General features: G+C 38.8%; 1 protein-coding gene across 1 annotated transcript in view; it reads right to left on the bottom strand.

Annotated features, from left to right (window-relative positions):
• Positions 1-13,482, bottom strand: part of NOTCH2 (notch receptor 2) — a 170,132-nt gene that overhangs the window by 119,190 nt on the left and 37,460 nt on the right. The window contains exon 2 of the mRNA XM_043877037.1: positions 2,707-2,788. Within this exon, the coding sequence (XP_043732972.1) occupies positions 2,707-2,788 (82 nt within the window). The remainder of the gene's footprint in view (positions 1-2,706; positions 2,789-13,482) is intronic.

Raw genomic sequence — 13,482 nt, 5'->3', positions numbered from 1 at the left:
TTTTTGTCAATCACAAAGTGAGTCCCCTGTTTCCTAGCAATGCTTCTTCTGAAAACTGGGGGCAACTTTGTCTCTCTCACCTTGGTTGGAGAGCCTGAGACTCACAGATCTGTTTTTCTCTCCTAAAATGACCCTTAGTGTCCATTCCTGGTATGTGCTCAGAGTTTAGTCTCCTCTAGAATCTTCTCTCCCCATGTCAGACCACAAATATGTAGGCTAAGACTTGGAATGTATTTGAAATTCTCCCTACATAAGTCACCAAGTTGAATTATCTCTAAATAATTTAGAACTAAATTGCCTCCCTGTATGGTACCGACCGCAGAAGGCAATGGCACCCCACTCCAGTACTCTTGCCTGGAGAATCCCAGGGATGGGGGAGCCCGGTGGGCTGCCGTCTATGGGGTCGCACAAAGTCGGACACAACTGAAGTGACCTAGCAGCAGCAGCATGGTACCGACATCCTGAATACTACATGAAGCAAACAAAATTCTCAGAGGAAAGGTCCAGTCTCTACTTATTTAAGACAAATAGATTTAAAAACATGTGACATGTATGGGAAGAGTACCATGGAAACTTACATTACATATAAAATAGCCAATGGGAATTTGCTGTTTGGCTCAGAAAACTCAAACAGGGGATCTGTATCAATCTAGAGGGGTGGGATGGGCAGGAGATGGCAGGGAGGTTCAAAAGGGAGGCGACATATGTATACCTATGGCTGATTCATGTCGAGGTTTGACAGAAAACAACAAAACTCTGTAAAGCAATTATCCTTCAAGTAAATAAATAAATAAACAAGTGAATGATGATACCTGTTGAGCATCTTTTGGTTCAAGAAACATATTGTTGAGCACTAGCTACATACCAGACTGAAAATGCACAAGACCAGGACCTCTCATACTCTAGTGGGAGAAACAACATTATCAACAAATGATCATAATATAATGGGTTAACTACCATGAGATAGCTAAATAATAGAATGAAGCAAGTAACTAAGACACCAGATGCCAAAAAGAGACTAAACAAGATTGCAGTGGCCAATTCTAACATATTAAGTTCCTTTCCCTATTATCTCCAGTTGTGCTTCCATTCTTAGAGGAGACTACATCACATGTTTTTGGTTGGATTTTTTTCCCAGCTAGAAAAACTAAGTGAACAGCCTATAATCAGCTACATAAAAAATTTCATTTCCAATGTTATTTTTATTCCAATCCAAATAACCTATTGTTAAGCTTTACTGTCATCACAGCTTAAAATATTTTCACTTTGGTGAAGAAAATTTTTTCTGACTTGGAAAAATTCTTGTTCATTACATTAAAGAACTTAAATCCCGGTGTCAGAATAGACTTGATTGGAACAAATGTAATTATTACAGTTAAGTTATTCAGCTAAATATCCAGAAAAGAAACAAAACTATGTTGCATAAACTCACTTAAAATGCTTATCAAGCACATACTTCTACCAAAGCAAAGAACAAATACACCCCAATACTTCTGTATTAAAGAAGATAAATGTCATACTACCAAATCTTATTTTCTATTAAAGAAATAGAATGGATACATGTTCCTATCAAAAATTTTCAATTGAGGTAGAATCGGGGGAAATTATCCATAGGAAACCTAGAGAAGCAATTTAAAAGATTACCTCACAGGCTTCCTCAAACAAAAAGTATGGCTACACTTCATGATCAGACAGGAAGAAAAGAAACACTCCTGAGAACTAGCCTATACTCCCTAGTCCTATTCCTCATCCTAATTCTTCTCTAGCGTGGCTAGTGTGTGCATGCTCAGCCATGTTCAATTCTCTGCAACCCCATGAACTGAAGCCACCAGGCTCTTCTGTCCATGGAATTTTCCAGGCAAGAAATACTGGAGTGGGCTGCCATTTCCTAACCCTAACCCTTATTCTTTTAAATCCATATAATGACCTTCACCCACAGCCCCTGCTCCCTACTCCATCCCTACAGGCAAGTGTGCATTTTCTTCTCTCACAGACTCTCCTTCAAAACTGGATATTTTACATTAGGAAAAAAAAAAAGTGTTACATGGCTATAATATTTACCTATGGTAGGCAGAATTAAAGTTAACATGCATTTGGTCTGACTTAAAAACAAGATCAGAGCTAACACATTGAGAATAGATTCTAACCTGAAAACTGAAATTTTCTTACCTGAAAGATTTCTTAACTTAACGATTAAACTGAAAAATGTTAAAGAATATACTCTCTGGGCTTCCCTGATGGTTCAGTGGGTAAAGAATCTGCTTGCAATGCAAGAGACACAGGAGACGTGGGTTTGATCCTTGGGTCAGGAAGATCCCCTGGAGGAGGAAATGGCAACCCACTCCAGTACTCTTGCCTGGAAAATCCCATGGACAGAGGGGCTTGGTGGGCTACAGTCCAAAGGGTCACAAAGAGTCAGACATGACTAAGCGACTAAGCACACAGGCAGGCAGACACACACACACACACAAGCTACGCACTGAAAGTCTTTATCATTATGAAAAAGATAAGGATAAGACAGTAAATTCTTATTAACCATTTATCTGACATCCAAATCCTCATCTTCCAAAAAACTACATCAGAAAAGTTAGTGAACCAGTAACATTTCACAGAGGTATTAAGTATACGATAGTAGAGCCAAATTTTGCCCAATTTTCTACTGAGGAAAAATAAGATACATGAAAAAAAAAACAGAGAAAAACTTACTTGCAGTATCCTGTACCATTGTGGTAGGTAACACATATTCCTTCATTTACACAGGGCTCATAGCCATCCCGACATTGCAATGCTAAAAATAAAAACAAATGCACATTAGAAATAAGTCACTAATCATAACCGTTAGACATTAAAGAAACATCCAATTCAGATCATCTTTTTATCTTTTGGCTTCTGGGGTCATAAAGTAGAAAAGCTCATCCCAAGAGTCTCTTCCCATAGCAACTGCTCTGTGGTCTTGAATGGCATTCTTAATTCTCTGTGCTTCTATCTCTCTAGGCTGCTACATCCCTTTCCCAATGACACTATGAAAATTAAAGTTATGCTATCCAATCCATGATATTCCACAAGCATCTTGGGATTTGGACACTTCAGATAAGCAATGTAAGGATTCATCAATGAATATTCAGGAAGACTGTAGATACTAGGTCACCATGATATCAATGAATTACTTAAGCCTTCACGTGAAGTTTCAAAACAGGCCACTTTAAGAAGTAAACAGAAACATAAATAATATTCATTCAATAAACTATATTTGAGAGCCTAATGTGTACTAGATGCTGTATTAGGATCCAGAAGAAAAGGCAGAATAAAAAACATAGAGAAATAAATAAAACATAATCTCTAACTAACTTCAAGGGGCTCAAACAAAGATGGGGAGTAGACCATGAATAGAGCTTGTAGAAGAGGGGGGATATCAAAGTAAAGAAAATGAAAAGTTAATTTTATATATATATAAATAAAATAATAATTCTCAAATTCTTGAATCCTCATTCCCATAGTAAAAAGGCACTTCACCATCCTAATTCCCTCCCAAAAGAGACTGCTCAGAAATAAACAGCAAAAGCAGAAACCTTCATTGAGTTCAGCCGAAAGAGTAGGAAGTCTACCCAAAGGCTGCCACTTGTATGCTGGATAGTTACAATACCCTGATAGTTTAGCTTTTAGAGTTAGAATTTTCATCACCAAAATGCTTATCAAGAATCCTAGTAACAATTAGAAAGGCAAGACAGAAAGAAACCTTGTCAAACAATAAAAACCAAAATGAAAGTCCATGAAACATTTTCTAGAAGATTATGAAGATATTCATCTCCTAGGATGGTTCATATAAAAATACCTGAAAGCAAAAAAAAAAAAAAAAAACACCTGAAAGCAAAATTGAGAAGGCCCTGGTTTTGAGTTTCCTCTGTGCTTATCACTCTACGAATAGAGTGTGCATATCACTCTATGAATAAATTACAACATTAGAGGCTCTAGGTCTGCCCTTCTGGGGCATACTAGCTTCTTCTCACAGCAGGGCCCATGTACAAGCTAGATATTAGAACAACTCCTCTACTAACAATTGCTGCATGAGAACCCTTTGCTTGTCCACTACTGTTAGCAACTGGTGAAAGTTTATAAAAATCTCATCTCTTAAGGTAATAATATTTTTTAAAACTAGTAACAATAGTTAACACACAGCAATATTGTTCTAAAGCACTTATATAGACTAATTAAATCTTCCCCACAACCCTAATGAAGTAGTTAATTTCATTAAACTCATTTCCACAGAAAGCATAAGTGACCTACCTATTGTCACAACCGTCAGTTAAAGAGCCAGGATTTGAACCTAGGGAGACTGGATCTCATGAGAGAGTCTGTCCTCTGAACACAGTAATATGCTGCTCCCCACTATGACACTTTTCTTCCCAAATTTGGCAGAATAGGTATTAATATACCCATATATTGGAAAGTGAAGGCCAAGGAGATTAAGAGACCACCTCATGGGGCATTCCACCCTAGCACTAGCTATGACACTGCAGGGCTTTACTGAGTCCAGCCCCATCTCCGTGACAGCTGTTGGGATCACACAAGCAGTCACTAGGTTGTAATCCGAATAGGCATATGCAGGAACAGGGTCATCTTGCTATCCATATCCCACTTCCCTGTAGGGCTCAAATGCTCCCTCTTCCCACACTGATAAGCCCAATGCAACAACTATAATTAAAACAGTTAATGTCAGGTTATTTCCTCCATACCAAAGTTCTCAAACTGATTTTTTTTATTCTCTTTAGACATTTTTATTAGTTTCAATGAGAACTTCCTGACTTTTTTTTTCCTATTTGCTTTTTTCTTTAAAAAAAAAAAAAAAGGCAGCCTCTCAGTAGGAAAGGAATGTCCTGCAGGCACAGAGCAAGCCACAGCTCTGTCCTCCCCCTGCAGGAATCCTGGTGCAGCAGAGGGAGTCAGAAGTCCTGAAATCCTGTCCTCACCACAAATGAGCTACACCCCTGCAAGAAAAGCAGAACCTTGTGGGGGATCAATCTCCCAACCTGTAAACCAAATGGGGGTGAACTAAATACTCCTGCAGGGTCCCCTGTGACCAACAGTGACAGCTCCCTCATTAACAGAACATGAGTGCCATGCCTGGTGCCTAGACAGCTTTATCCAGAAGGATATAAGAGGCCAGCCACCTGTGACTCAGAAAGCCATGGATGCAAAGGAAAAAAAAAAATCAGTCTGTTCCTATTAAGTGTCCTGGCAAATCATTACACTGACAGGTTCAGAGAAATATAAACAACCTAAAGTCAATATGTGGCAATCAATATAGAAAATAACTTTACAGCCTAGTCTCAGTGAACCAATCAAATTCAGTGACAAAAAGGAGGTGGGCTTACAAGGCTAATAATTAATGCTATGTGACTGATCTGCAGGATCATGCTACCTTGAACTTTTAACATTTAGTAAGCCACAGTTCTGGGTGTTCATTGGAAGGACTGATGCTGAAGCTGAAACTCCAATGCTTTGGCCACCTCATGCGAAGAGTTGACTCATTGGAAAAGACCCTGATGCTGGGAGGGATTGGGGGCAGGAGGAGAAGGGGACGACAGAGGATGAGATGGCTGGATGGCATCACTGACTCGATGGACATGAGTTTGAGTGAACTCTGGGAGTTGGTGATGGACAGGGAGGCCTGGCATGCTGCGATTCATGAGGTTGCAAAGAGTCGGACACGACTGAGTGACTGAACTGAACTGAACTGAAGCCACAGTTATCAAACTGGTGTGTATCAGAATCATCTGGAGGGCTTGCTAAAACACAAACTGCCCAACTGCATTCCCACAGTTTTTGAGGGAATCAGTCTAAAGGGGGCCTGGGAATTTGGATTCCTAACAAATTCCCAGGTGATGCTAATTCTGCTAATTTGAGGAACCACACTTGGAGACAACAGCTGTATTAAGGCATGATAGTCCACTTTAAGGAATCTCCTAAGGCTGTATAATACATTGGAAGTCTTGGATGATGTACATGACAATATAGTGCCTGAATGAATGAATGACCAATAAAAAAAAAAGTAAAATTTGGACACTACTTTGTTCAGGGGCTATTTCTAAAAGAATACTGTAATTATTTGTCATAAAAACAGAAGTTAAAACTTTGATAACTCAAAACCATGATAGTGAGATTATGAAAGACCTCATTTCAAAATTCAACTTACTGTTTCCCAATATAAAACAGTTAAACTTCATAAAATTTAAAGCAGCTTTATATCTGCAGAGTAGAAAGTGTTCAATCACACTAATCAAAGAAATGATGCTTAAAGTGTTGTTTTAAGAGACTCAGAAAAACTAGTCACTCACAAAAGGAGTGACTTTTTCCAGAATTTTCATCTTAAACTACAGATGTTACTCAATAACTACTGCTTGATAAATATCAATCTGATATACTGTGTATCTGTATGTGCATGCCCCTGCCCCCCAAAAGGGCAAAAACAAAAAGAAGCAGTAGATTCCAATTTCATCACTCCATCACTTGGCAATGTGACACAACATCTAGATGCTAAATTTCACACATTTTCTTTTTTTTTTTTTAATTTTGTGGCTCTTGGGCTTTTCTCTAGTTGCAGTGCAAGGGCTTAGTTGCCCTGCCGCATGTGGGATCTTAGTACCCTGACCAGGGATCGAACCTACATCCCCCATATTGGACGGTAGATTCTCAACCAGTGGACCACCAGCGAAGTCCCCACATTTTCTGTGTATTTGGGGACTAGTTTTTCAATATTCAGAAACATACAGAGGGAATTCCCTGGAGGCCAGCGGTTAGGACTCTGCACTTTCACTGCCCAGGGAATAGGTTCAATCCCTGGTCAGGGAACTAAGATCCTGAAAGCCACAAAAGCAAAAAGGAAAGGAAAGAAAGGAAGGAAGGAAGAATGAAGAAACAAACATAGTGCATCTACTATCTGAGATACAGGCCATGATGTCAGAAAAATCATGTTTTATTAGTCCCTGTCCACATGAACCTTATTTCTACTAGGCAAAGACATAATAAATGAATAAATAAAGTTAACTCACAGTGGTAAGTGATAGATTCTACTGGAAGCAGAACCCAGTTCTGGGATACAATATAACCAGGAAGGCCAGAGGTAGAGGGACCTACTTTAGATAGGGTGACGAGGCAAGGCCTCTCTCAGGTGATAAGACCAAGTATCATGATGATACGGGGAAAGAGTGATCCCGAAAAGAGGAAACCAAGTGTAAAAGCCCGAAGATGGAATGAGACTGGTATTCCATGTTTGTATGGCTAGAAATTATTAAACAAAGGGGAGACTAACAGGAGATAGCAAGGAAGGTGGGCAGGGGTTAGACTACAGCTTCTACTTTAGGGGTGAGCACAGACTACTGGGCTGCCCTAAGCAAGAAAAATAATACAACCAGATCTGTGTTTGAAAAACTCAGGACCATTAAATGCTCCAGTGTCAGGAAGGGTTTTTTTTTTTTCCTTTCTGATAAAAGCTTATGCAAGGTACTCCTTTTTAGACTAGGCTGAAGCTACCCATTTTTTCAGCTCCCCCCAAATGGTAAGGATTTTATTTTAATCACCTCTAACCTCCCAGAAGTATCACTTGCAACGTGTCCTTCCACCACTTGCCCGTCTACATATAGTGGCTTTCAGTTCTTATTCAATTCTCAAAAGTTATTTTCAGCTTGGCTTTAGAAGAACCAGCTGAAAGGTCAGTGCAGTTCCTTGGGTGGATACAGTGCCAAGCCTGGCACTTTTTCTTCCAGGGACAAGTTGCTTCTTAATTCTTCCAGTCTAAGCCCTCACCTGTGCCTTCAAGATCACAGCCCACAATGGGTCCAACATTACCAGGAACCGCTTTGAATGCAGCCTTTAGCTCAAATAGATCACCACAAACTCAGTTCCTTGCCTCCACTAGTATCTCAGCTTCCTCTTGATTGCTACTTCCCCTTTAGTATCTAAATTCTGCTCCTTCCTCCCAGCACAGCTTGCCTCCTGCCCAGCCCAGAAAGCTTCCCCTGGACCATTCTGTCCTCTCAGGCCAACCCCTACTCTTGTAACACTAATAACTCACTAATAAATGCTAAAAAGTTTAGCATTTAATTCTGTACTGTCTTCTAACTCTCTCAGCTTTTATACTTCTAAGTTTCTAGAGGATAGAAACTACTTCTCTTCTGTATAATTGAGGCAATCTAGTTCAGTGATTAAAGCATAAATGCTGCAATCAGGATCTCAGCTGGAATTCTAGCTCCCCCATTTACTATCTCTCATTCTCTTTGTGCTTTCATTTCTTACCAGAGCCCTGATAAGAATTAACTGAATTAATGCATTTTAAGAGCCTAGAACAATGTCTTACACATAGTAAGAACTCAAAAAAGGACTGCTCACATAGTAGGAGTCCTGCAATGCAGGGACACCCAAGTTTGATTCCTGGGTCGGGAAGATCCCCTGGAGAAGGGATAGGTTACCCACTCCAGTATTCTTGGGCTTCCCTTGTGGCTCAGCTGGTAAAGAATCTGCATGCAATGTGGGAGACCTGGGTTCAACACCTAGGTTGGGAAGATCCCCTGGAGAAGGGAAAGGCTACCCACTCCAGTATTCTAGCCTGGAGAATTCCATGGACTGTATAATCCAGGGGTGGCAAAGAGTTGGACATGACAGAGCAACTTTCACTTCACTTACTTTCACATAGTAGGTACCTGAATTCTTTATAAATTGATTTCATTGTAAATGGTGGCTTTAGAGGAACTTCTTGTATCAGTCAGACCCCACTTTACACAAACTGAGAAATCAAGAGTCCTAAGAAATTTAGGTCATATTATAAATAAATGGAATAAATGCTTTCCAGCTGTCACCAATAAAGGTCTAATAAAAGAGATACTAAACTGCTATCTAAAAAAAAATCAGTCACTCATTGCTTTAAAAAAAAAAAAAAGGTATAGCACTGCAAGCATAAGGAGAAGTAATTCATGAAAGGTAAAATAACACTATATATGAGCAAAAATGTCATTCAGGTTTAATATGACGCTTTTAATATTTGTTAAACAACTACTCTAGAGCACAGCCCATTACTAATCATTGCAAGAAAGTCAAACAGAGAAAAAACAATTCCTATCCTCAGGGCCCACACAGTCTAGGGAAGTTAGGAGTAGGGACAGATAGAATATGACCTGCCTCAATGACTCTAAGATAAATAGGAATGAAATAAAAATTGCTTTTATTGTATACCTTTGGCAGGCCTTCTCTCAATATCAATTTCAGAATCACTCCAGAAAGAACCTTTAAGAAATACAACACAAACCTTTGTTGTTTAAGTATAACTCAGTCCAGACAAGGTTCTAGTATTTATTCATGTTTATCAGCTTCACTTGTATATAAATACAGCAAACAACAAAATAAACTGTCATTGATTTTAACCAGTTCCAGTGCCTCAGGAATTTACCCATTTAGGGACAGACCTCAGGTATCCAACTTACTGGAATTGTCCTTAAAAATTTCTCTAGGCATTTACCTAAGTTTTTCCAAGGCTTTTCAGTATCATGTCAGGTACGTATCACTGGTCTAAAAGCCTCCCTTTGTTTTCGGAATCTCTAACATGAGTAATTAAGTCTGCACCCCAGCCAGTGTAATCTGAGCAGCCTTCAAATGTGTTTCACTTGTTGCATTAACATGTAATCGCTTTAAATTGGCATTACTTGCTGCTTTGTAGCCTCTTCAAATAAGCCTCTGTCTGCTGTCTGTCTCACATGATTTTTTTTTTCCCATATCCTGCTCCCTCTGTCTGCAGGATGGTATCTATTTGTGCTTTTATATCCACAGATGACTCAAAAGACATTTTACTGCCTTGAATGGCTGGGGTTCCTAAAATATGTGAAGAGGAGGTACAGAGGGCCCTTTTAATTTTCTTTTCAACATTTATGCAAATTTCAAGTGGCAGCATTTGAGAAAGATGAAGTCTCAGCTTACACCCTAGGACCTTGGCTGTGGCTGGCTGCTATTGCTTCAGGCACATGGTGTCTGGAAGAAGCTCAGTAAAATGAACAAAGCAAAGTTTTCTAAAATGACTGCTTGCATTATTACCAAAAATAGGAGAATTGAAGGCAGACAGGGAGACATTAGGGATTTGCAGTAAGTCTCACAGCACCCTGCAATTTCAAACAACAAAGCTTTCACTAAATTTTTCATTCCATTCTTTTGAGATCAAGCCATGAAAAAAAATCCAAACAAACAGAAGAAGTGCAGAAGCTTCAAATCCCAAGTAGTACATTTAAATAAAAACAAAGTGGAGAAACATCTGTCTTCCTCTTTGAAATCTGCCTTTATAAAAAGGCACATAAATGCAACAAGGGAGATACTACTTTTATTTCCCTGATATCATTTTGAGGATTTCTATGCCCCTTACAGGTATTATCTAATAGGACATTTGTTTTCTACTTAAGAGATACCAGACCCACAGAAATTGACTTAAGATATAATATTCATAGCAAAATATTTCCACTTTTTAAAAACTGGTATGCCTTGATCCTAAAGGAAATCAACCCTGAATATTCACTGGAAGGATGGATGCTGAGGCTGAAGCTCCAATACTTTGCGAAGTATTGACTTCGCGATATGACAGACACCTGATGCAAAGAACTGACTCACTGGGAAAGACCCTGATGTTGGGAAAGACTGAAGGCAGGAAAAGAAGGGGATGACGACAGAGGATGAAATGGTTGGATGGCATCACCCACTCAATGGACATGAGTTTCAGCAAGCTTTGGGAATTGATGATGGACAGGGAAGCCTGGCGTGCTACAGTCCATGGGGTCACAAAGAGTTGGACACGACTGAGCGACTGAACTGAACTGATTGATTTGGTTTCCCAGGTGGCACAGTGGTAAAGAATCTGCCTGCCTGCCAATGCAGGAGACACACAAGAGACTACAGTTTCAATTCCTGGGTCGGGAAGATCCCTTGGAGTAGGAAATGGCAACCTGCTCTAGTATTCTTGCCTGGAAAATTCCATGGACAGAGGAGCCCAGGGGTCCATGGGGTCACAAAGAGTCAGACACATTGAGCACAGGCATACACTCACATGTCTTGATTTAAGAAAATATAACCAACAAAAAACTGAATTTATAAATAAGGGTATTTTTTATATTATTTATAGCATTTTTGTTTTATAAAACATTCATCCCGGTGAGTTGATGAATCTTGAATAATCTTTGACTTTCCAGTTTTGTCCTATTTTATAATATTGGATTTACTGCAAAAACAAAATCCATTAACACTTGCTGTGCTATATTGATGTATGCTACATGCTATGTTTTTTCCTTTTTCTTTTGTTTTGCTGTATTTTTTAAGACTGTAGAAAAATTAATTTGTGAGTTAAATTTGAATTTCTTAGTTTGCAGGTGAAAATGGACTTACTCTTCCATATGAAATGCAAGATGTGAAAAGTACACATACACTTTTAATTCAGATGTCTTTGTATAACCAGAACCTAGAACAGTGCCTGGACCATAGGAGGTATATGCAATACTCGTAAGATATTCAATGAACTATCTATAACTCAGACAAAACCTATTTAAAAACTCAATCATCAGTTTATGTGTCTCAAACATTCTAAAGCTCCAATTTTAATAAGTGTAGGGATACCGTGCTTAATAATTCTGATTTCATATTGTGTAAAAGTAGAAAAGTAAAAGAAGAAGGAAAAAAGGATGTAAATTTTCTGACCTTTAACAGTGATGAAAAATTGAGAGAGATCTTCACAAATCTAAAACATCTTTGGAAGTTCCTGTCTTAAAATTTGCATGAATGAAGATACATCCTCACCCATGAATCTTTTTTTTTTTCCACCCATGAATCTTAAGCCATGTGTATTATGGTAAGAATTGATTTAAATGGTTTGAATAGAAGCCAAATAATTTACATCTAAATGACAAATGAAGAGAAACATAGTTATAAAAAATTCCAAGTGAATGCTAAGATAGCATGTACTACTTTCCAGTACCATTTTCCCCATGAGTAGATTCACTGATTTGCACGTGTGCTAGGTCACTTCAGTCATGTGCGACTCTTTGCAACCCTATGGACCATAGTCCGCTAGGCTCCTGTGTCCATGGGGGGTTCTCCAGGCAAGAAAACTAGAGTGAGTTGCCATGCCCTTCTCCAGGGGATCTTCCCAACTCAGGGATCGAACCACTGTCTCTTACACTTCCTGCATTGGCAGGTAGGTTCTTTACCACTAGCACCATCTGGGAAGCCCAGATTCACTGATAAACATCCACAAAACAATAAGCACCAATATGGTCCAAAGTAGCTCCAATGTATTTCTTCACTGTAAGTATCTGTGTGCTGTGTTCAGTTGCTCAGTCATGTCCAACTCTTTGCAACCCCATTCTGTCCATGGAATTTTCCTGGCAAGAATACTGGAGCAGGTTGCCATTTCCTACTCCAGAAGATCTTCCCACCCCAGGTATTGAAACCACATCTCTTGTGTCTGGCATTGGCAGGTGGATTCTTTCCCACTGGCACCATCTGGTATCTTTTTGTAAAGTGTCACTGACCAGAATAGTTAACAAGGTTTTCATGTCCAAAAGGGTCAGAATCTTGGTGTAATAAAACCCAACAGAGGGTAAGAAGTTATATCATATTTGGATTAAAATTATTCTCTACACAAAGGACTAAATAGTTTTGCATTCCTTGGTGGCAAAAAAGGCCAGTTGAGGTATAACTCCATTGTCTTATATCTTCTATTATCTTTCCTGTTCTATGGTCTCTATCTGTTCTGTTATCAGAGACAAATTCTGCCTGTCACCAATTTCCTGTACTTGCAGTAAACACTCCCATTTTAAAGTTTTTAAAAGACTATTTTGTTAAGCACAGTTCATTTTTCAAAAAGTCCTTAATTTTAAATACATGCTTTTAAGTACCCTTGATGGAAAAGAATTTTATAAATACATATAATCTTCTTGCTACCCACCCAAAAGAAACAAAGCATCCTTTTAGCTTAAATTGTTCAGAATGCTTTTCAAACAGAGCAGACAATTTCTACTGTTTGTTAATTTAGAGGTATATCCTAAAAAGAAAGAAATGAGGGACAAAATTATGTCAAAAATGAAAATTTAAAAACCTAAATTGTATATGTTATTATATAAAATTATGGAAACTTCCCCAAACCAAATAGGGAAAACCCAGAGAACAGCTTCAGATTTCCCCATGGGCATCCTTCCTCACAGGAAGGATTTTTAAAAATCGCTGGTTGGCAGCAATAAATGTTACTCCCAAGAATCAAGTCACTGGAACACCATAATCAGTGTATTATGCTAATACATAATAGGAGGTCTGAATCTTATAGAAAGTCCCATGAAACATCCTGTAGTTAGAGTTTGCAGAGGCTAAATTCCTAACATTTGGGTTATTTCTCTATTATTATCTGGCTCACAGAGGCCCTATATCTACAGCCAAAACTAAACCCTATTCACCTGTGGACAATAT

The sequence above is a fragment of the Cervus elaphus genome, chromosome 20 (assembly GCF_910594005.1).
Source record: "Cervus elaphus chromosome 20, mCerEla1.1, whole genome shotgun sequence".
Lineage (NCBI taxonomy): Eukaryota > Metazoa > Chordata > Mammalia > Artiodactyla > Cervidae > Cervus > Cervus elaphus.
The sequence above is the reverse complement of the archived record's forward strand: the minus strand, read 5'-3'. Positions and strand labels throughout refer to the sequence as shown.